The sequence below is a fragment of the Myodes glareolus genome, chromosome 8 (genome assembly GCF_982192425.1).
Source record: "Myodes glareolus chromosome 8, mMyoGla1.1, whole genome shotgun sequence".
Taxonomy (NCBI): Eukaryota; Metazoa; Chordata; class Mammalia; order Rodentia; family Cricetidae; genus Myodes; species Myodes glareolus.
Genome location: NC_142033.1, coordinates 33,492,695 through 33,517,508, shown reverse-complemented (window position 1 = coordinate 33,517,508; position 24,814 = coordinate 33,492,695). Strand labels below are relative to the sequence as shown.

General features: G+C 47.6%; 1 protein-coding gene across 2 annotated transcripts in view; it reads right to left on the bottom strand.

Moving 5' to 3' along the window:
* Positions 1-21,168, bottom strand: part of Usp46 (ubiquitin specific peptidase 46) — a 75,323-nt gene extending 54,155 nt beyond the window's left edge. The window contains exon 1 of one of the 2 annotated variants that reach the window (XM_048415285.3): positions 21,010-21,168. In XM_048415285.3, coding sequence (XP_048271242.2) covers positions 21,010-21,045 — 36 coding nt within the window. In that variant the 5' untranslated portion in view covers positions 21,046-21,168. Of the gene's footprint in view, positions 1-18,455; positions 18,590-21,009 lie in introns of those variants that run through there. The other variant, XM_087908951.1, reaches the window with a different exon arrangement.
* Positions 21,169-24,814: the final 3,646 nt, after the last annotated feature.

Here is a 24,814-nt window from a genome sequence, read left to right as displayed (position 1 = left end):
GCCACGGAGAGAGAGCGGCTCAGGAGTCAAGGAACACAGGCAACCTGCAGAAATCCTAAAAGCTAGGAAGCAGCTGCACCCTAGAACCTCAGGAGAGTGAGCAACCGGGCCACGTACTGTAAGAAATAAGGCTGCTTTTTTTGAGCTACTGATTTAAGGTGTGTGTGTGTGTGTGTGTGTGTGTGTGTGTGTGTGTGTGTGATGTTTATACATGTGTGTGCATGTCTACATACGTGTACATGTCCACATACTTTCATATGTGCAAGCATATGGAAGTCAGAGCAAGACATTGGATGTTATACTCTACCACCCTCTAGCTTATTCCCTTGACGCAGGGTCTCCCACTGAACCTAGAGCTGGTAGTTAGTAAGCCCTTATGACACTCCCATCTCCACCTAAGCTCCCAGCTCTGGAATTACACATACAAGCTTCCACGCTTGTCTTTTTACTTGGATACTAGGATGGGAATGCATATGCCCACACTTGCACAGCTTGCCTATTAAGCCGCCTCTCTAGCCACTAGGGTAAATGTTCTTATAGCAGGAAGAAGAAACTGATACACCTCCTCCACATCTCTTAATGCACACTGTCTCTCCCACATGTGACAATATTACTATTGACATAATCATTAACATTTGGTCCCTAAAATCTTATCTATACAATATGGCAGCAAAGACCGTATGACCTTCCCAAAACCATGTTCTCAGTGATGAGCACACAGTAGGCCCATAGTATCTGTAGTTAGATGGATGGTCAGGTGGGTAGGCACAGACAGGGATGATCATGGATGTCTGTGATGCAACTGTGTGCATAATTTGGACACAGGTCTGTATATTCTCTCAATGCACTATTCAATGAAACATGAGTGGTACCCTCCAACACTTCCCCATTCTCCCATTCCCTTTATAGACACACAGGAACTGGTTTCCATGGATACAGAATATAATGGATATTGACATTTGGAACTAAGCTCTTGCTTTTACATCCCAGCATTTTCATCTGGTAATGTGAATCTTTGTACATCTTCAACGTATTTGGGGGTTCTATCCATTATATGGAAAGGCATCCATGATACAGCAATACAGACATGATGGCGACTATCTCACCACATGGTGATGGTAACGATCAATGCTTAAAGGTCAATTGGGTGGAATCAGTCGAGAATTTAAGTGACCATGTCCCTCAATCCTGCAATTCTACTCTAAGTTATTATATAGATACACTCATGCAGGTAGATACAGAGAGTGTAACAAAGATCCAACTCACATTGTGGTTTCACAAAATGAAAATTTATTTGTCTCTTTCACATAAATGTTCAAGAAAATGCAGTGTAGGTCTGGTGTGGCCGCCCTGGGGTGCTGTGGACAAAGGGTCCTCACATCTTGTCACTTTGTCGTGAGCAAGAGTCCATTTGCAGTTTTGGAACCAAGACGATTACTAACTCCTGCCAACCTCTGTCCCATTAAAAGGGGAAATAGAGGGATGGCTCCCTTTGTAAGGAGGCTCTTCAGAGCTACAGCAGATACTTTTGCTTTGTTAAACCCCCTAACCAAGAATCTCAGTCTTAGAGCCACACAGCTGCAAGGGAGCCGAGCATAGGTGGCGATCACCCAAACATTCGTGATCAGTTACAAATTTCTCTTACACTAGACATAGAAAGTAGAGATTACAGGGACAATCAGCAGTCAGAGTCTCAAACAGTCCCTGCAGCAAGGGTTGTAACAGAAAAAAGTTATAAGTATCACAAGCTGATGAAATGATTATAATAATCTATATAGCAAAATACCACATCAGTATTTCTATTTTTGTGGTAAAGGAAATGAATTCATAACCTCCGGAATCCAAGGCAAATGCTTTACCAACTAAACTCACTCCTTCTCTGTAGGTAATTTTTAAAGTAAAATTTCTTTTTTAGGTACTGCTCTGCAAAACTGTACAAGACAAAGGATAAGCAAAGCACGGCACAGTGACAATGTACATAGGACGACCCTGAAAGGTCTTTTATTCAGGCAACACACAACTACCCTGTTTGTGCCCGCTATGTGCTCCATTCTCTTCTAACTCTAAGGAACAAGGGGACCAAAGCTATGCAAGCCGCAGTGGTCATCTAGTGAAAATTTCCAGACTACTTGAAAAAGTACTTGCTTTTTGGTCTGAGAGTTTGTTTTCATTTTGTTTGTGGGCTTTTTTGCTTGTTTGTTTGTTTTCTGTTTGGTTTTGAAACAGGCTCTCCCTCCATTGTCCCAAATAAAGCTCAACTCCTAGGTTCATATCATCCTTCTGCCTCAGCCTCCAGAGCAGGTGGGGTCATAGACAAATAAATACCACTGCACCTGGCTTACACTTAAGAAAATAGTGATAACACTGCCGGAGAATATGGCTAAGGAATGAAAAGGTCACAGGGGGCTTTGCTTTCTGGAAGAGTTATTTATTTTATGTGTGTGTATGTTTTACCTGCATGTATGTATGTGCACTACTTGTGCGCCTGGTGCCCACAAAGGTCAGGAGAGGACATATGATCCCCTGGGACTGAAGTTACAGATGGTTGACTACCATGTGAGTGTTGGAAACTGAACCTGGGTCCTCTGCAAGAATTATAAATGCCCTTAACCACTGAGCCATCTCTCCAGTTCCAAGGGCTTTCTTTTTATCCTTTGAACTCTCATTTTTTTTTTAACTGTGACAATATATTATTTGGGGATTCATATTTAATAAGTTTAGTAACTAAAGTTGAGTAAGCTAATCCTCTATACTAGCGAGCAGCGTGTGCACGTCCCTCACTGCTTGCCGGCCTTTTCTTGCCAGGATTTATTTTCTTTGTGTTCTGACCCTTCACCTCTCAGAGGTCCTGGTGCTGATGTGCAACCTGCCTATTCCAAGGGACAACAGAGAGGTGACAAACGGTGAAGGCTATCGGTATCATATTCACAAGGCTTGTGCTCCTACTGCGGGAGCCTAGCATAGCAGCGCAGACGGCAACTGGAGGCCCTGAAAACATAAATGCTGTATGACCAGAGGCTGAACTGAGAACCAGTCCTTTCGGGAAAACCACAGGATGTGAAGCATAAGAAACAAAAGTTCTTACTTCAGTCAGTGAAAGAAAGGGGGAACCTTCTGAAAAACAATACAAAGAATTTTATTAAAAATAGACTCTGAGCTGGGACAAGTTCCAACAAGACTGCAGTGTTAGCTTTCGAAAGCACCTCTAGAGACAACCGAGGGAGCTTCCGACACACAACAAACAACCCTTGAAAGACAAACCGTAAATGCACAGGATGGCGCAAAAAGGAACTTCTTCTTTAAAACAATGTTTAAAGGTAATTTATAAGGAAAACAAGCGAGAATCCCTCCGGGGGAGGGGCTTCCTGAGAGAAAGGATAATCAGAGCAGCAGCAGGAGGAGGGCAAGGTCTGGAAGAAATGGCGAGCAACACGTGAGAACCCAAAACAAAAACGCTGGGGCCAGAAGGGGCCTGGGAAGTCAGCTAGGCCGCACTACAGGTGTGAAAACCAATGCCAGAGAAATAAATGGCCTTGCCCTAGATCGACATGTCACCTCTTTGGACTTTGTACAAAGTAGAAAGGGGACTCAGAGAGGGCCAAAGGCTGTATCTAAATCCATACAGAAGACGACACTGATTACAGAAAGTGAATTAAAACAGACAATAGGATGGCAAATATTACTGGGAAAACTCCAGATTTATGTTTGAAAAGAGACTCTTAACTAACTAGATGTCCATAGGACAGCGGAACGTTCAAAGGGACTGTATTCCTGGACTGCCTGTGACAAAAGGTCATCACACAGCCCAGGGACAGGATGCAGCCCAAGTCTGTGAAACGTATCAAGAGCCACCAATAAGGCTGAGGAGGAATAAGGGACCTGGTGCCTCGTGTGCGCTCGATAATAATGACAGATAACGAACGGGAAGCAGGCATTGGCTGTGCCGGCACTTCTCTGAGGACCTAGGTTTCAATCCTTCCACCCATCCAGGGAGGTGAGGATGGGAAGAGGAGGGGGAAGGAGAGAAAGAGGGAGAAGAATGAGAAGGGGAGGAGGGGGAGGGGAGGGTAGAGAGACAGAGAGCTCGGGAGTGCACACTCTGTGCACCCGGTGTGCACCAGAATGTGGAAGTAAGCATGATGCTCCGTGTCTATTACAATCACTCCCCACCATATTCTTTGAGCCCAGTCTTCTAACTGAATCTGAGCTCATCCATTAGGCTAGACATTAGTGTGGTACAGAAGCACCCCTAGGTCACAAGCATCCTCTGAAACAGAAAACATCCCTGCCCTCTTAAACAAAACCTTCATCGGGGGAATGCAGGGATGGCTTAGTGACCGAGAGCGTGGGTTCCTTTTTCAGAGGACCACAGTTTGACTCCCAGCACCCACAGGAAGGCTCACCACTTCCTGTCACTCCAATCCCAGGGAATGCAGCTTCCTGTCCTGGCTTCCTTCGGAGCCATGCACACACACGCAAGCATGCAATCACACACGAGAGGAAGACAAAACAAACAAGACCTCTCTGGGACACTACAGCCCGCTTGAAGAAAATGAACCACTGGGGTTGGCAGAACCAGGACAGGAAATGTTGTCAAGGAAAAAACAGTTTTCCATCATTGTTCCAAGTAATAAGATTATACTAAAATTTAAAAGGCAAAAAGAGGACTGGCCAGGCAGTGGTGGTGCACACCTTTAATCCCAGCACTCAGGAGGCAGGGGCAGGTGGATCTCTGTGAGTTCAAGGCCAGCCTAGTTTACAAGAGCTAGTTCCAGGACTGACTCCAAAGCTACAGAGAAACCCTGTCAGAGAACTGAATTCTAAGGAAATAATAAAATAGGGTGCAATCTTACCCCTCCACTTTCTAAGTTCCTTCACAGATACTGCAAACAATGTAGCAAAGCAAGGGAACACACAGAGAGAGGGTGAATACAATCATTAGAGGACATGGAACAAAAATGTCTTAGTCTATCAATACAGCTCATCTCTCTGTAGGGCTATGGGGGAAAAAAAACAAAAAAAAAAAAGAAGAGAAAACTGGAGTTGGATGACATAGAGCAAAACTGCATATTTTATCCAAAGCAAGCTGAAGCACTCCTACCATACAGAGCACACAAAAGCAGATTGGGAGACAAGGCCCTTGGCTGGAACTATCTAGACCACGGCTCCCTCCCTCAGAGCTGCACCCTGTCTGGCATACTCTCCCTTTCCAGAGGTGTCCACCTCACCATATGGCTTTGGTGTCACTTACTCCCTGGCCCTTCCCCTTCACAGACTTTTCCGTTTCCTTCCAGTACTCCTCCCAGTTTGTGACACTTGGTTGCCACGTGTCACAAGTAACTTCTTGGTTGCCACGTCTTCCTTCTAGAAGCTTGTGTACAGCTTACAGCTCACTGATCCACTCTAAGCTACTGTTTTTACAAAGTTTTACTGCAACCCAGCTGTGACCATTAATACAGTCATTGCAACTGCGCTCACGAGATCATGGAGCTGCGGCAGAGATTTTACGACCCACAAAATCTAAACTATTTACTACGCGCTATTTACTACAGAAAAGCCCACCGGCTCTAGGTTAGACCTGTCAATCCAGAACCTCCTCAGGAAGCGATTATGTTGGACTCATGTGCCAACACCTGGCAATGTTGGCCACAGAGAGAACTTCACACATCTGCTCATTGAACATACTTGGGAAAATGAGGAAGGCTGGGGAATGGCTCCTACTCCGTTACACCCAGCGCTGCACATCTGCACGCTCATGTACTCACAAATCCAAGACAGAGTCCTCCCATCCTGCACACAGAAATGTTGGCGTTCACTGAGCCAGCAAGGGCAGAGCCAGGGATCCAAACCCACAGCATCTGTCTCCAGAATCAGCTGCTGACGAGTCAAGCCAGAGGAGGCTGCTTCATTCACATCTTTCCCGATCCCTTCGCTGCGAGTGGAGGGAGCGGGCAAGCAGCCAGGACTGTTTCCTGGCTGCTGACTGGGCACATCCTTGAGTGTTATGAATGGCCATCCTGGTTAGGAGCAAGCAAACATCCCTACAGAACTGCTGGGCCACTAAGCAACAGTGAGCTCTTCCTGCCAATAACTCACCAAGGGGTAAGCCCCACCCCCACCTCCCAGGCAAAGGAGAGGCAGGGATGGTGAAGCTGAAGCAGCTTGCCAAGATCAGGTCTCAGCCGAGGTGGAAGTCAATGGTGGTCAAACTCTATAACCCTGGCTCCAGGTTGGAGAACCTTTACTCAGCACCTCTCGGAACTTCAACAGGAAGCCAGGTATCCAAGGAGGCAGAACATTTCGATAAGGACATGACTGCGTGGGTTCCTGTCACTTACGTGATCCCGGAAGGGAGCATGTTATTCAGAAGGTGTGGTGGTCTGAATGAAAATGGCCCCCATAGCTCATAGAGAGTGGCACCACTAGGAGGTGTGGCCTTGTGAGGAAGTGTGTCACTGGGGGTGGGCTTCGAAGTTTCAAAGGCTCAAGCCAGGCCCAGTGTCCCTTTCTCTTCCTGCCATCAGCCCACCTGGATGCAGCCCTCTCAGCTACATCTCCAGCACCATGTCTGCCTGTGCGCTTCCATGCTTCCTGCCATGGTGATGAATTAAACTCTGACAATGTAAGTCAGCCCCAATTATTTCTAAGAATTGCTGTGGTCATCGGGTCTCTTCACAGCAATAGAACACTAAGACAGAAGCCTAATGTGACCTCATATAAGGGCTTTGACATGGACGCCAAGTGTCCACCCCTGAGGAAGCAAACCCTAGGACATCTGACTACACAGCGGCAATGACGTCACCCCACAAAGGAACATCTGCTTTGACTGGTAAAATACGCAATGGAGTCCTTACGCAGAAGTCAATTTCAACTCAAGCGCACAAGAGCGATGACAGAGGCCATGTCTGTTTTCCAGTTGCCAGGCACCCAGCCACTGGCCTCATTGAACTAGAAACCAAGAGCTTCGCTCCCAATCAGATGCCCCGAGATCTCCCCTCATGGATGAGGCAACCTCCTCCCAGCACGGGCAGAAGAGAGTCGCAATGCCTGAGTATTAGCGGCCACGCCGCATTTGAGAGCCACGTCCTTCCAGACCAGCGCAGCACCGCTTTAATATAATGAAATCATTGGCAATGTACGGGTCGGGAAAGCAGAAATATAAACTCCGCATTGTCTCCCCTCATGCCAAAGAGCGTGGTGGGGGAGAAGGGCGATGAGGAGCTAGCAGCACTTCAGAATAATACTGCCTGAAAGCATTAGTACCAGCCCCCAGCCGGGCTCAGAAGTGCAAACACGGAGTCACGACAAGCAGAGCCACAGCGGTCACAGCAATTTGGTATCTGTCAGGCTGCAGGCTGAGTCAAAAAAAAAAAAAAAAAAGAGGCCACTGTTTTATTTATCCTTGGGTTTTTATGCCATTTTGCTAGTGATCCGTTTTTTAAATTGTATTTTAATAAAAAAAAAAAAGGAGTCTGAGACAGACTGGAAATAAAAACAAACTTTGAAAATAATTGCTAAAAGCAAACACTGAGCTTAAATTGAGTTATTCTCTTACATGTATGAACAGATGAACAGCTCTTCACATACACTTCTAGTAAAAGAGGTGAAAAAAAATACACCAAGATGCCATTTTCCCCGCCTGGCCCAGCGTTTCTGAAGATACCAGCTAAGACAAGGCTGTGGGAAACATCAGCTGCACGTGTGGCTGGTAGCAGGCAGTTAAATCTCTCAGAGTCAAAGTTTCTGATCCAAAACCATTTCTAAGAGGTCAGTGCGCAGACATGCTCTCCCACTGATAGCGTGATACATGAAAAAGTTGGTCCTGAGAGCTTTGTTGGTAAAAAGCAAAGATTAGAAACCTGCTGCTCGGTGGAGACCTGGCTAAGAGAATCCAGCACATCTCAAGCAACTGGATATTCCTCAGCAATGAGAGAGGAATGAGGGTGCTCTTTACAGAGACCAGGACACAAAAACAAGAGGCAGTGACCATGTCTGTAAAAGTTCGGAAGGAAGCCGAGAGATAGCTCACTCACAGCAGTTACAAACGCCTGTTGCTCTTGCAGAGGACCTGGGTTCAGTTCCCAGCACCCACATGGTGGTTCCCAACCGCCCTTCACTCTAGTTCCAGGGGATGTGACGCCCTCTTCTGGCATGCACACAGTACACATGCACACCGGCAGGCAAAATACTCACATACATAAAATAAAATGGGATAAAATAAATGAGTCAAAAACAAAAATTTTAAATAAAATAAAATAGAAATCTTAAATAAATAAAATAAAAATTAAAACTAGGAATATAAACATATTTATCTGTGCCTGCATAAGACACTTATGAAACAAAAGCTATAAGCATTGCCACATGAATGTAAATTAAGGCTTGATTTAAAATCTTAAAGGAACTGGACTTCGTACTGTATATATTTCCCAGTTAGGAACACCTAACTGTGCACACCAAAAAACTCAAAAGGGGTGGCATGCACTCCTCGGATGACTAAATAGCTTTGGGCAGACCGTGTGCCCTCGTTATCAGGGGATGGAAAAAGCCCCAAAGCTTGGCTACTCACCCTCAGCCTAGGTATCCTGATGACACTCCAGTCTTCCGTCACAGGTCTTTCCACCTTCTGCCTTCCCTGACTAAAGCCAACACTAGGTTCCAACTAGTCATTCCTGCAGCCAGGGTGATTACCGTGCAGGCTCCAGTGGGTCAAAGAGAATTGCCTGACATTGCTGAGCTAGAAAGAAGCTGGGATACCCGGCTCAAGGCTCTGCCATCTCAGCTGTCTGAACTCCTCTGCTAATAGGAAAGGACGGGGCACTCAGAATGTATGTTACAAAGTGTATGGGTACCCTACAAAGTCCTAGGCACAACTGATTCCTTCTGAGTCCAGTAGACTGACCAGTGAGGTAAATTCATTCCTCACCCATGTGATATGGTTGGGAATGGAGTCTGTGAGAGGTGGGAATACTGAGCTCTCATACCCACCCAACATCCTGGAGAAACTCAAACCAGGGCTCAGTCACAGGCTGCCGGCCCTCAGGAAGCTCTCTGAGGTTCGACTGAAACGAAATCTACAGATTTAAGGCTAACTATTAGATAAGTTAAGGTGAAAAGCAGCATTAGGAATCACTGACCAGGGCTGGAGAGACGGCTCAGTGGTTAAGAGCACCGGCTGCTCTTCCAGAGGACCGGGTTCAATTCCCTGAACCCACATGGCAGCTCACAACCATCTAAAACCCCTGTAACTCCATTCCAGGGGACCTGAAGCCCTCGTCTGGTGTCCACAGGGCCACAAGTTGTACACAAACATCCATGCAGTCAGAGTATCCATTCATATCAGACAAAAATTAAAATCTACTCCATTTTCTCTAGAGGAAGAATTGGGAATAGAAGTACCTCACCCCCAGTGCACACACGCACGCATACACACACACACACACACACACACACACACAGTGTGCATGCGCACACACATACACATACGTTTCTGAGTATCATTGTACTTAAACTTTTTATTTGCCTTCATTTTCCACGCCACGTGCCTTCTCCTAGACCAATGAGACAGAGCTCCTCCACTTATCAAAGGACCCCGATGTCTGACATTGAAATGACAGCGTCCCAGGGTGGCTCACTCTCAGTGTCTCCCTGAGTAGCTCAGAGTCCAGGCACAGAGCGTGACCAGCACTTCCAGTCATCTGCAGCATCACTTTGGCTTGCAGAAGACTGATTGGGGGATAAATGACAGTCTCCGGCTATGGGGCAAAGCTGGTTAGGAGACAGCAGTGGGCTTCTCTCTAGCTGTCTCTCTGACAGCACAGAAGCAGCGAGACAGGGCCCCCTTCATCTCTGGAGCACTCAGTTAGAATGAAGGTAAGGGATGGATTTGTTCTATTTATTTATTGTTTTAGAATTTCATACATGAATACTGTATTTACATAATTTCTACCCCTCCCAGCCCCTCTCCAACTTCTCTCATGCCCCCTCCACTCATTCTCACATTCATGGCCTCCTCTTCCTCACACACACACACACACACACACACACACACACACACACACACACACCCTGCTCCATTAAGTGTTACTCTTATGTACATGTGCTTAGGGCTGATTGCTTGGGATAGGAAGCCCTTTCGGGGAGCCAGGAAAGATTCTTCTCGCTCAGCACCACTGATTGCCTGTAGCTCTGCATTTCAGGGTGAGGCTTCATGAAATTTCCACCATCCACTCTAGCATGTCAGCTGGCATTGCCACTGACCAAGACACCTGCTGCTAGATCATGTCCGACAGGCATGGCAGAGATCCTGCACCCAGGAAATCTCAACAAGAAGTAGATTTGGTCTCTGTACCCCCAATGTCACCATTCCCAAAGCCCGCTAAAGAGCCCCACAAACCACAAGCCACAATTCAAAAGGAAAGCAGAGGTTTCCTGGGCCTTGAGAAATGAGCTTTGAGCTTTCAGCCAACTGAAGGAAGACACTAACTCACGACCAGAGGGAGATAATTATAAAAAGCAACATGCACAAGGCCAGCACGGCTTGCCAAGGGCTTCCACAGGGGAGTCCCTTTGATGCCCGGGAAGGCAGGGAGGAGGGCATGTGGCTGTTTGCTCTTCTTATAAAGGCACGAGGAGACGGGCTCTGAGATTTACCAAGCAGGATTCCAATCCCAAACCTTACAACTACACGGTAAGGAAGCCATCCTCCTGTTTTCCTCCTTAGATCTTGCTGCCCTAATTGTGCTCCCACCGAAAGCACCTGCTTCCCCAGAAAAGGGACTATATGGGCAAACTCTCCATCTCCTTCCAGACCTGCCAATCAGACTCAACATTTTCATAAGTTCTTTGCATTCTATGCCAAAAGAAACACTGATTTATGAACAAATTTGCAGGTTTGGCTTTTTTGGTTTTGTTTTCTAGGCCGAGCTGGCTTTGAACTCTGAACCCCTAACCGTCTATTCTTCACCTCACATATGCTAGGATTACAAGTGTACACTGCTACACCTGGCTACAAAGCAATTTTTCCATGCTACCATGCTAGACCTCTTTACTCATTCATCAAGAATTATTTATTGAACATCTATTACCCAAATGTGCCAGGCACCATGCTGACAGATGGGAAATCACCGAAAGATAGGCTTAGCTCCTGCCCTGGTAGGTTATCGAACACAGTTTAGGGCCATGAGATAGCTCTGTGGGTAAGTGCTTGCTGCACAAGACTGACTGAGAGTTCCATCCCTGGATCCCACATCAGGAGAGACCCGAGACCTGACAGGTGCTCCCAGATATGCACACAAATCCCTTCAAAAATAACATTTCACTTTGCAAAACAAGGTGGTTGAGCAACCTCAGCAGCTCATCAGAATTAACCAGGACACTTCACACACACACACACACACACACACACACACACACACACACTCTACCAACCCAGGCTCCAGAGTCAGAAATTCTGAGTGTAAGGCTCTTTAGCAGCTCTTCAGCATGGATAAAACTACTTCCCAGAACACTCTGGCAATACGTAGCATATTTACTCCATTTTCCACTGCTAGAACAGAATATCCCACGACTGGGTCTCATAAAGAAACAAGAATCAGGCATGATGGTACACACCTTTAATCCCAGCACTCAGGAGGCAGAGACAGGCAGATCTCTAGGTTTCAGGCCAGCCTGGTCTACAGAGTGAATTCTAGAACAGCCAGGGCTGTTACACAGAGAAACCCTGTCTCCAAAAACAAAAACAAAGGGAGAGAGGGAGGGAGGGAAGGAGGAGGGAGGGAGGAAAAGGAGAGAAGGAAGAAGGAAGGAAGGAATGAAGGAAAGAAGGAAGGAAGGAGCTTTATCTAGCTTATACATTTAAAATTATATTTCATATATTACATTACATTATATTACACATTGTGCATGTGTGTGTGTGAGAGAGAGAGAGAGTGTGTGTGTGTGTGTGTGTGTGTGCATGAACATGTATGTATACAGCAGTTCAAGTGCTACTGGAAGATTGTGGAATCAGAGGACAGTTTGTGAAAATTGGTTTTTCTCCCTCCACCATATGGGTCCCAGGGATCCAACTCAAGTCATCAAGCTTGGCAGCAAACACTTCACCTGCTGAGCCATCTCTCTGGCCCCAAGCTAATGGTGTTAGAGACTCAAAGTCAAAACAGCATATGGCAAGGGCTCTGCCGAGAGCCTTGCATGCATGGATCACAATGACAGGAGCACATGTGGCCAGGAGCAATCATACTGGGAAGCAGGAAGCCACAGAGCCCAGGGAAGAGCTTGCTCGACCAAGGCCCCTCTTATGACATCTCATGTAAGAATTCAGTGAATCCCAGAAAAACAACATCAATCCCTTCCTAGGGTATGTCCTGAGGAGCTACCATCTCCCATTAGGCCCAGCCTCTTAAAGGCCCCCACCATCCTACTGGGGAACCACGCTTCCAACACATGAACTGGGACATCCGCCGCAGCCCTGTTTGCAGAACAGAGTAGTTTAGATGCTATCAGACCTGCCCCTGAAGAAGAGAATGAAAAACAGAGACACGGCCAAGTTGAAGAAGCCTGTCACAAAGCAATCGGAATGAGTAAACTGGATTTCTGAGTCAACATACTCTCAGTCATAATTGTTGAGCAAAGCCAGAGAGTTGCAAAAGGCCACCCGACACGTCTTACACACAAACATTGACAGATGCCTAGAGAATCACAAACAAAGGCGTGCATGGTGAATGCCGTATCAGCTTCAGACACGGTCTGTTCTAGGAGGGGAGGTAAAGAAAAGAAAAAGAGTATCAAGTGGTAGTTCCGAAGCATTATATCTGAAAAACAACCCAATAAGGCTACATTTTGATATCCGAAAAGGAGATATTTAGGTCTATGATGTATATTCCATTTTTTTTCATATTTGTGTTGATGTTTTATGATTTAATTCTTTTAAGTTTCTTTTAAAGACTTCACAGGTGATACACGGCCAGCCCTCAGAATCTCTGTTGTGAAAAGAAGAACGTAATAAAAACTCAGTTGTTTAACGTCAAGAAATACAACTGGAGAAAGGCAACAATCTCTGGCTTTTGAAGTTAAATCGCTACCTTAAATAATTTTACATTGATTTTTGAAAACCCCTCCCAGGGCAGGTACTTTCTCTAAACAATATTTTTAAGAGATTGGGGCTATTGCCCAGGAAGTTGGTATTTCTCAAATCCTGATGGGCAGAGTGTGGGGAGTGGAAGGAAGAAGGACTAAGCATTTGAAAATGCGGATTCCAGGGCTCCACCTGAGGCCTGCTTACTCAAAAGGTCTGGGAGCAGACTCCCTGAGTCTGGATTCACTTGTTTGTTTGTTTGATAAGGTTTCTCTGTGTAACAGCTCTGGCTGCCCTGGAACTCGCTCTGTAAACCAGGCTGGCCTCGAATTCACTGAGATCCACCTGCCTCTGCCTCTGCTGGGATTAAATTCTTAATAAGAGAACATGCAGGTGTGCTCCATTCTTTGCTACAAAGAGTCACTAATTTATAAGGCATCTCAGCACCTACTGTGCTCAGTGCACTGACACTCACATAGCACAAGAGCTGGGGTGACGAGGATATCTTCTGATCCTGTGCTCAGCACGTGCACAGGACATTCAAGCCAATGATGATGAGCACAGGGCTTCCTGCGCACAGAACTTAACCCAAAGGACGAAGAAATGCACGTTCAGAACAAGACCGATTTCTAAAAGATCTTCAAACAGCAACTGGGTCAACAGGAAACTCCCCAAGTCCAGCCCTGCAGCTGTGCGTGCCAGAAGCGGCCTGACATGATTTTCACCAAAGCCCATTTCGCTCAAACAAAGCATGAACTGGAGCTCGAACAGGGCTTGAAATAAGCCTACCTTACACAGGACAGATCCAGAAGGCACCTGCCACACTCAGGAGGCTCCACGGGTGTGCGTCACCACGCTGCCAGTCACCACCCCACCCCAGAGAACAGGCTGGCATCGTTCCTTCCACTGTATCTTTTGAGGTCTCCCCACACTTTCCCCGACTCGCTTTGGTCTCCCTTATTTGCCTCTTCGTCATCCCATGGTCTGTGTTCAGACAAGACCAACACCGATCCTGAGTTAAAAACAACGCAGCATGAAGTACACGTGAGATGTTCAACCTCACTCGTAAAGAATAAAGTGCAAGTTTAAACCACGAAGATGCAATTTCACACCCATCAGATTGGCAAAGTGCCACATCTAACCATATCGAGTGCCAGCGTGGAACCCACTAGACCCCCTCCTCCAGCCATGCTAGCTAGAATGCAAATTGGTACAATGGCTTCAGCGAGCAATCTGTCAATATCCTACAGTAGAAGATGCCCATTCCCTTTGACCCAGCAATCTCCTTCTGGACATCTACCACGGAGAAACTGTAAACATCTACACAGGAAGACAAGTGGAAAACTGTTTATGATTTTGTTTGTGTTTGAAATACACAAACAAGAAAAATTTGCAAGCCCCCATGGTTATAAATAAACCGAATATATGGTAGCACCTTCATTTGAGGGAATATTATACAGCAGATAAACTAGATTTATGAGTATCTTGTTGAATAAACTTCGCAATTATTTAATATTAGAGAATTAGTATAAGCTCAGATTCAGAGTTTGTTTAAAACACAAGACAGTACTATATGTTTTGTCAACATACATCTATCAAGTAAAAGTACGAAACGTGATAAATGCCAACTTTGGAATAATGGCCACTTAGTCTGGGGACGGGAGTGATGAGTGCCAATGTTCATGAGAGGTTGTAACTGTGTTTGTCAAAGTTCATTTCTTCCCTGGGTGGGGAGTGCTGGCTGCTGGCTCCATTATTCCACATACCTTTCTGGATGCCTAAAGTTCACCTCACCCTAGGAAGGAATCCAAGGACTGTGTCTATTTACTCTGTGAATTCTGAAAGTTGCTGGAGGGGGCTAAACCAATGAATGGCAAGAAGAGCATGGGCAATCACTGGTCCCCTGCCCACGTTCTTTAAAAGGGACCCACAGCAAATAATCACACTCACCACCACGGTGAACGGTGAACATGCGACTTATAATGTCCCTTAACTAATCCATGATCCTGGGACAGCAAAGGTGCAGAAAACCCACAGCACCCAGCAATGGCAAACAATACAGGACGTGTTTATCTGAATAAAGTCTGTGCTGGTTCACTTGGGGGTATTTTCTCTCCAAAGCCTATTGAGGTCTTTCAAAGTCCTAGACAAGCATTGCTATTACCACAAATGCCAGTCGGTTGTTAGCAATTTGGGAGAAAGTATGTAGACCATCCAAGTTAGCCAAATCAAAAGATACCACCTTTCATAAGCCATCCAGACAGCTTACTCTGGACAAGCTTCATAGGGAGGCTAGAGCTCCAACCAGCAAGAGGTATCTTTCTGATGATGTCACCAAGCTTAACCTCAACTACAAAGACCAGGCTCAGGAACTGGTGAGCAGGAGACCCACATCTAATTAGACAAGGTTCTCTTAGCTGCGAAGGCAATAGAGTTCAAAATTACTTTCAATTTTAACCCGAACCCTGGAGATCCTACACTAGTCAACATGGATAAGCAAGACCTAGTGCATGGTTAAGTAGAACTATAGACTTCTAACCCAGAAAATGGACCCCGATCTACAATTCTAGCCAAATATTTGTGTTCAAATTTGTCATCCCCCATGAGTCCAAGGAAAAGAGAAAATTCTGCAGACTTAATTGTCAGGTTCTGACCTAAAGTAACTCCAACATATCTGACCCGGAAGGCCAGGAGAGCAGATATTTTTCCTTTAAACATTAACCCACCTTCCTCAGGCTGCGTTTGTTAAACACCTAACAATGACCAGAATGGACCCCCATTCAGAAGTGTGACCTCTCCCAACTGATATAGTAAACTCCACGTCCAGTTGCCAGTTATCTTTACAAACAGAACTCATGAGTCATGGAAATAAGTTATCTCTTCATGCACATTGTGAGACTGTTTATTAATATTAGAAGTCTAGAGTCAGGGAATGGTGGCGCACGCCTTTACTCCCAACACTCAGGAGGTAGAGGCAGGTGGATCTCTGAGTTTGAGACCAGTCTGGTCTACGGAGCGAGTACACAGAGAAACTCTATCTCAAAAAAGAAAGGAAGAAAGGGAGAGAGGGAGGGAGAGAGGGAGGGAGGGAGGGAGGGAGGGAGGGAGGGAGGGAGGGAGGGAGGGAAGGAGGGAGAGAGGAAGGGAGGGAGGTTTATTAAGATAAAACTTTTATTATAAAAACCCTCAGTTTGGGGACTGAAAAGACGGCTCAGCAGCTGCTCCTACAGAGGACCTGTCAGTTCCCAGCGCCACAGGACAGCTCACAACTGCATGGATCTGTGGTTTCAGATCCAACCCCCTCTTCTGGCCTCCGTGGGCACCAGGCACGCACATGGTGCACAGACATATAAGCAGGTGAACACTCAGACACACAAAATCAAGTTCTCGGTTTTGCCGCGATGTTTATTAGCGTTACCTTTACTTCATTTAAAGACGACTTCATCTACGGAAAAGGGTTCAAATCTGGCACACAAATGGGCCTCAGAAAACATCCTAGGGGTGGAGCATTTTAAACCGCCAATATCTGGTAAGTTCAAGGTTGGAAAACAAGGTAGGTAGGAACTAAAGAGACTGAGTCAATTAAGAGACTGTAAGAAATACGAATCACTAAGAAGCATCTCATGATGAAAAATGTATTAAACAGTTTTACAAGATGAGATAAACTAAGGTTTCTCAGAAGTATAATTTACTGAAGGCCACCAACACTGTACTGGTTACGTACAGGTTAACACCATACTGGTTACATACAGGCTAATACCATACTGGTTACATACAGGCTAACACCATCCTGGTTACATACAGGCTAATACCGTACTGGTTACGTACAGGCTAACACCACACTGGTTACATACAGGTTAACACGGTACTGGTTACGTACAGGTTAACACCGTACTGGTTACGTACGTACAGGTTAACACCATACAGGTTATGTATAGGTTAACACTATACTGGTTTGTACAGGTTAACACTGTTCTGGAATGACACCCAATCACACAGCTTCAATTCTGACTGGTATTGACTACGATCATGTCCTCATGAAAAGTAAAAACCCCAAGCAGAAAGTGTGAGAATATCACGGCCGTGTCCTGTACTGGTCATCAGTCTGACCACTTCCCCACCTCTAAGATTCTCTTCACCCCCATCTATGTGGCTATTACACTGCATTGAAACTGTCTCACGTTGTCCAACATCGGGCCACAAGCTAATGAACTCCTGAGCTCCTTGGGGCTGTGGATTCAAGTCTTCATTTATTAAGAACCTGCATACAGTGTGTGCCAACACTAACACTGCTGGCCCTTGACAGATGTCATTCATAGGTACAAAATTTGTCACACATACACACCCACACTGTCGGAAACAAAACCCAAGACTCACACAGGCTGAGCAAGGTGCTCCACCCTAAACTACATGCACCTCCACCTCCACCTCCACACACACCCATACTGCTAGAGACAAAACCCAAGACTCATACAGGCCAAGCAAGGCACTCTACCATGTCCGCCCCCAAATCTACTGCTTGATACAGGCATTCCCCGAAAAACACATCTTTAACAGCGCTACTAACGAATGATATGGAGAGATGACTCAGGCCATTCTACACCAGCACAAGTCAGATGCGGTTCCTTTTTTAGAAAATTCCTCAATTCGAACAGAAAACAAAACATAGCCACAAATGATATCTTCCATTTGGAGGACCATGAAACACGCGGGGAGTGAAATCCATTGCTGGAAACAACAGAGGATCATCAACAGGGGACATTTCCTTGTACCTGGTCGCAGCTGAAGCAGTCTCAAAATTACAACACACCAGCCGAACAAGCTTCACTATCTCCAGCCACACACTGCCGTGTGTGGTCAGGCTGGCTTGCCCTAAGAGAGCTGATCAGGCATTACTATGGGAGGCATTCACAGGAAGTAAATGGGAACCAGTTCCAAAAGGACAAGGGAACCTCAATGGGATGGGCAAGGGGAAGGAGAGATGCTGCTTAGCTTTCCCTCGCGGGAAGGACTTAAGCTCTGCCGGGCTCCCCTCTGATGGAGGGAAGGAGGCAGCCTTTCCGAGCTCGATCTTCGTCTGTTTGTCTTCCCAAAGACTCTTTCAGAACACTCAACAGACAACGTTTCAGATATACCAAACACCTTTCCTCAGAGCAGCCTGAGTGTGTTGCTCTGGGACGGAGTACTTGCCTGCCATGTGCAAGGCTCTGTTTTGAGTTACTCGGTACCAAGTAAATATAAATTAAAAAATAAAAACAAAACAAGCCATCCCTGCTTGCTCTCCAACCCCTCAGACAAGCTGGAATCACAAGGAGAAAGTGGGAAGGGTGGAATGGGAGTCCCAGTGAGGAGCAGCCACAAGTGAGACCTAGAACAGACCTACCTGGAAACAATTCATGCTCCAGTGAGGTTTCTACACCGAGGTACTGCGAGCTTTCACCTCACTGTGAGAACAGAGACAGCCTTCGCCTCAGCACCACCATTTTCCTCTGGGAAATGAGAATGGGAGGGGCAGGAGGGACCTGAGTGGCTTTATAAGGGGCTGGGTTTGCAGTTCCCACCCAACTTCTCGAGTGTCATTCAGCCTGATTTGCATAAGTGACCCTATAGGTTGCTTCTATTCAGGTTGGAGAAGACATGATTTCCACAACCCCTTAAGCGACTGGAAGGTAACATCATGAGAAAGAAGGTACTGAGCAGAGCAGCCGGAACTCACTGAGAACTTCCTATGAACTGGGCACGGAGCCCCAGGAACTCCGTCAATGCAACCATTATCAGCCCATTTCTACAAATCAACGGCAGGCCAGAGAGCAGCGTGCTCAGGACACAAAGCTCCAAGCAGGACTTGAAAGCTGGATGAAGAAGAACACACCTGTCATCCAGGGCTTCAGGCAATCTCAAGCTGGAAGTCTACCTGGGCTGGCAAGATTCTGCCTCAAAAACACAAGCCACAGACAACTACTTATGCAGGGCTGAACCTAGAGTCTTGCTTTAGAATGCAAACATTTCTCCACTTGCTTAAGACCCTGTCTGAACAGGAAGATATTACATCTACTTCACTAGGGGAAGGGGCTGCAGCGGGGGTGGAAGTGGGGGAGGGGGTGTAAATGGACCTTAACTTGGTACCTTTCAGGTCAGCAGGGGAAGTGTTGATACTATTGAGACAGGATTGGCCCATTCCTTTCATGTCCTCCCAGACGCTTGTCTCTCTGGCTGAGGCTCACTGAAAACAGGTTGTGACATTCTGTCCAGGTGTGCCAAGAAGTCCTAGCTACAGCAAGGGCAAGAACAAGCCAGAGGCAGACTTCCTCTTGGGACACGCTAGCTCTCGAGTTTCCACTCGGCTTCAATACCGAGACGTGTCACTGAATACAAACTGGACAAGAACAGCGCGACGAGCAAGCCCTGAGTCTCAGGAGCCTGTAGGCCTGAGGCCACCCCCACAGGCGGGAAAGCGGCATTCAAGTCACTGTGGTTTCACAGCGCGGGGACACTGGGAAGACACGCATTGTCCTCTCAGGGCATCGGGGGACATTAATGCCACCAGACAGGAAGAAGCAGGAAACCTGTGTCTTCGAGCAGAAAGGGGAAATGTCAAGGCTGCAGGAGCCACTGCCATCATCGAAGGAGACCTGTACCACCAAGCGGGCAGCCTTCACTCCGGGAGCTCCAGCATTTGCCCTGCTGGCATGGCCTTGGCTGCCAGTGCTGAGAGCTGGAGCCAGCCGCAGCGGGTCTCAACTCCACCTGAGCTCACACATGGCTCCTTAATGCTCTGTGCCATGTGTTGATCTTGCAACAGAAAGTGGGGCAGAAGATTTAAGAGGCTGCGTGATGGGGGAAGGGCAGCCGATCACCTTACCTAAAGCCTTCTTAATCAGGCCTCCTCGGATTCCCTTTAGGGGCTAGCATTACCATCTACGGGGGGAGGGGGGGGCGGGGGGGTGGATTCTCCAAAATGGCAAAAACAGCAGTGTTCCAGCTTGAAGGGCTCAGAGGGGGATCCAGAGAGTGTAGGCAGAGCGCCTACACTCAAGCCATAGTGGGCAACCGCCTTACTCCAAACTGACCTCCCTCAGGCTCTCACAAGTAGGGGTGCCAGCTGAGTACATCCAGGGGACCCAAAGGCTGGAAATGGGTGCCAAGGAAACGAAACAGGGCAGGAAGGAATGGGGAAAATTCAAATCGAAGTAACCACTGGGTCATGCCCCACCCCCGAGCCCATCAGAACAGTGACATGCCAGGCAGTGCCCAAGCTAAGTGGAGAGGAGAGGAGGCGGGGCAGGATGACCCCTGCAGACTTCCTCACAACCACAGCCGCCTCACTCCCAGGGCCTGCAAACGTTACTGCCACACAATCTCTCCTGCAGGTAGGGGAAACTGAGGCCTCCAGAACACATTGCCGTGCTCTCCCATACCCGGCTTTACCACCGCTCTAACCAGATTCTGAACTTGGATTTTTTTTTTCCACAGCTTTTACGTCTATCCAGTTTCTCCCCATAAGAGCACTGCCATTGCAAAGTGAATCTTAAATACAATCGAGGCTGAACTCCAAAAGGAGACGAGGACAGTGAGTCCAGTGAGGGTTTATTTACTGCACCAGGAGGATCTGCGTCCTCCCTCTCCGGACTCATACCCTCACGGTCCTTCCCCGGACATCAGTGTGCGGCCACGAACCCTTCACTCCCACCCACCGCCCGCACCGCAGCTAGAGGGCGGGAGCACGGGGCCGCCGTGGGGATCCCCGGGATCTACTAGGTCCCCAGCTGGGACAGAGGCGGGGGACTGCGGTCAGCTGGCCCAGCCCCGGGAGCCAGGAACTTCTGGCCGTGCGGCCCCTACGGCCACCACAACGCGCGTGCAGCTCCAGCCCGGGGTTCCCTTTCTTTGCCTGGCTCGCCGCGGGCGCGACCCCCGGAGGCTCGGCGGCCACTCACCATATTACAGATGGAGGCGATGTTTCGGACAGTCATTAGTCTAAAGGTTGCAGCGATCGCGCACCGCCATCTTTACCAGGGGAAAACGGGACTGTCCATGGTGGCGCGCAGCGAGGCCGGGCGGCGGCGAGGCGGCCTGGGGCCGGCTTGCAGTGGGGTTGGGCGAGAGAGGCCGGGCGGCGGCGAGGGCGGGGCGGCGGCGCGGGGCGGGGAGTGGCGGAGCGACGCAGCCGGGGCCGCGGCCCGCGGGAGGAGGAGCCCGGAGCCGGGAGACGCTGAACCGGGCTACGCTCACACCGCCCGTCCGGACTCGCTCGCCCAACCCCGATGAAAGCCAGTCGTTCTTGCTCTGCTGCCCCAGGATCCCGCGAGGCCGGCCCCAGACAAACCCAGCACCGCGGCCTTCCCGCCTGACCCAGGACCGGGCAGTGGACACTGGCCGATCGCCGTCCCGGGACCCACACCGCGGGAACACTGGAGCTCTCGGTTCCGGATTTCCCTCTGCCTGCTCCTGCCGGTCTCCAACAAGCCTTAGGCTTTAGGGGTTGGCTAGGGGAGAATATGAGGGTGACTGTAGTCCAACTTTAAAGTTTCTCGCCAAGGTTCTACCCAGATGGCATCTGCCGGAACCCGAAAAGTAATATATGACCAGGACATGGGCGTGGCCAGAAAGCCCTAGCCAGCGGTAACGCAGCAGCCTGGGAAAAGGTCTCCCAGAAAGGAAAGAATTCCGGATCTAGGCAGATGCACTTGGGTGATTTGTGACATTAGCAGGTCCAGAGGTTCTGGGCGGGACTAGAGGCTGTCCAGGAAAGATCAAAACAAAACTTCCGTATCCCCTCCCCACCACCACCAATGGAGCTCCGGACTCAGCTTTGTGAGACAGATGATGTTTGAGTTTATGCACGTTCCTGCAGAGGCGGAGACCTCAGGCTCAGGATGCAAATGTGTATGTACCCCGCCTGAAGGATAAGTTCTTGAGAATTCAAAGAATCCAATTCAGACGTGGTGAACAATTGTGCAGACAAGATTGCAATTCCGCGCGTCCCACGGGGAAGCTGCGCTTGTGAAACGTGATAAATTCCTGAACCGATGTGTTTTGTGCCAAATTAAATTAGGAGAGAAATTAATATAATTGAAGGCAGCTTTATCTAGCCAAGAGTAACTTACTAGGGGGAAATAGGATTCTACACAAAACCAGCAAGAGCTGCCCATTGGTAATTCTTCTAGGACCTGGGTGGAAATGCTGTCTGAAGGCTTGGGGATCAAGTGGATACTATGTTTTGCAGTGTATAGAAGGATTAATATTCCTCCTCACGCAGAGTCATCCTACCTAAATTTTATTTTCAGTTTTTTTACTGCTGTCAGTTATGGTATGCTGTATGATTCCTTCGCCTTCTACCATGACCATGAGACAATAGACACAATAGCTCAGACACATGCTCAGAGAGCATGATCCTATCCAGCTTCTGTGTTATACTAATGGTACGGATGAAGGTGAACTAACCTCAGCTGGGCACCGTTTGGAGAGAAGACGTTGGTTAAACACCCAAACTATGACTGGCCAGAACATTGAGGCCCAAGAAAAGCTTAACAGTCTGAGAAATGTCGGAAGCTGAAGGCCTCGGTTTCACAGGTGGTTCGTCCAAAGCTTTAAATATGCAAGTTTTTCTGGTGATAAAGTTTATGATTTCTTCCGATATGGGTGCGCTGATTGCCAAGCCTCCAGGATTGAAGACACAGTTGACACAAACATGGGTCCTTAAATTCAATCCCCCAGAACCCACACGCCCCTAAAAAAGAAACATGATCACAGTGTATAAATATCCCAGTGCAGGAGACACAGAACACCTGGGACTTGTATTTGCTGGCTAGAGAGTCTGGCCAAATCACAGGCTATGGGTTTAGGGACAGACTCTCTCCTCAGAAAGTAAAGTGGATGGGCTAGAGAGGTGACTGGAAGGTTAAGAGTACAAACTGCAGCCGGGCAGTGGTGGCACATGCCTTTAATCCCAGCACACTGGAGGCAGAGGCAGGTGGATCTCTGTGAGTTCCAGGAACTCTGTCTTGTAAAACAAACAAACAAAAAAAGAGTGTAAACTGCTCTTCCAGAGGACCAAGTTCAATTCCCATCACCCTGTGGGGTGCTTTACAAACACCAACTTCACACTTGTGACTTTAGCTCCGAGGGATCCCCAGGTTTCTGGTGTCCATGAACCCTGTATCATGTGCACACACCACCTACACACACACACACACACACACACACACACATACACATATATACACACACACACATCCACAGTTACAAATGAATCTTCAAACAGAAGAATAAGGTGGTGAGGGATTGAAAAAGATATCAACATCAACCCCAGGCCTTGGCATATACATGTACTCACACATACCTGTTTATGTGTGAGTAAACATATACCTGTTTACACACAAAAACACTATTGACAGTAAGAACAGACCGGCTCCTGGATGCTGTGCCAACAAGAAAAAGGATTCTTTGCATGCCCTCTAACCACCTAAAACTAAGTACACAATGTAGACATGCCATTTGAAATCTGAAGGTGGTGTCGTACAATCCAGCACTTGAGAAACTGACTCAGCAGGGCCCCTAGACATCCAAAGCCCACCTGGTCTGCATAATGAGTACCAGGCTAGTCAAGGCTAGGTGTCAAGACCCTGTCCCAACCTCGACCTCTGGAGAGGAAAAAAAAAAAAGTTGAAACTCAGGCTGTGGGTTTGTCAGCAAATCAATTGAACATAGCAGAGTTTATCCAACTCATGAATGATTAAATGTGTTTTTACAATTGGACAGGGTTGATATTCACAAGTCTCGGTTACAGACAGCTTGGGTTGAAGAAGGGTTGCAACCTTAGCTTCATTCGGTGAAGAAATATTACTCACAGGTAGGCAGAGATAAAAATCTTGAAAAATGGTGCCTGGATGATGAGGGAATTTTGAGGGAAAGTATTCTACGTGGAGAGGACAGCTGGTGTGAGGTGCACAGGGAAGACAGGAATAGTCAGGAAAAGGAAAGACGGCCTCCAGGCCAACGTCAGCCTAAGTGGATCAGAGCGAGGCGGCTACTCTGCAGTGTGCTCCTTACTGTGAAGCGTGATCCATGGACCAGCACTGACCTCAGCTAGGATGTGCTTAAGTGGTGCCTATCTCAGAACAGGTCAAGCCCTTCAAACCCTGCCTCGGCCAACCACTGTGCTGGAATACATGATGGGCCCGCCCCGGAATCATTCTGTTTCTTCCAGTGGCCACTCCTGGACCTACTCCGGGAACTTTGCCTCTCCCATGTTTGACCCTAGGGTTCAGGTTCATCTTACCTTGCACCTAAAGGCAGAGGGAAGTCTCAAGAACCAACTCCAGGGACGGATTTATTCAATAAAGAATCAGCCCTGGGACTTCATGTGCAGAGAGTATGAGTATGCGTAGGTGTGTGTGTGTGTGTGTGTGTGTGTGTGTGTGTGTGCGTGTGTGTGTGTTTAGGCATGGTTAATATTGTGTGTCTCCCTCCATCATTCTCCACTTTATTTTTTGAGGCAGAGTCTCTCCCTGAAACTGGAACTCACTAATTCGGCCAGGCTTGTGGCCAGTGAGCCCCAGGACCCTTTGTTTCCCTAGTGCTGGTGATATAGATGTGTGCTAACATCTTCATCTTGGCACACGGGTGCTAGCAATCCAGACTCAGGTCCTCACACATTCATTGCGAGCACTTTTTCCTATGGGGCAATATTCCCCAAATGCGCTTGTCTTGTTTTTGAAGACAGAGTCTCATTATTAGCCC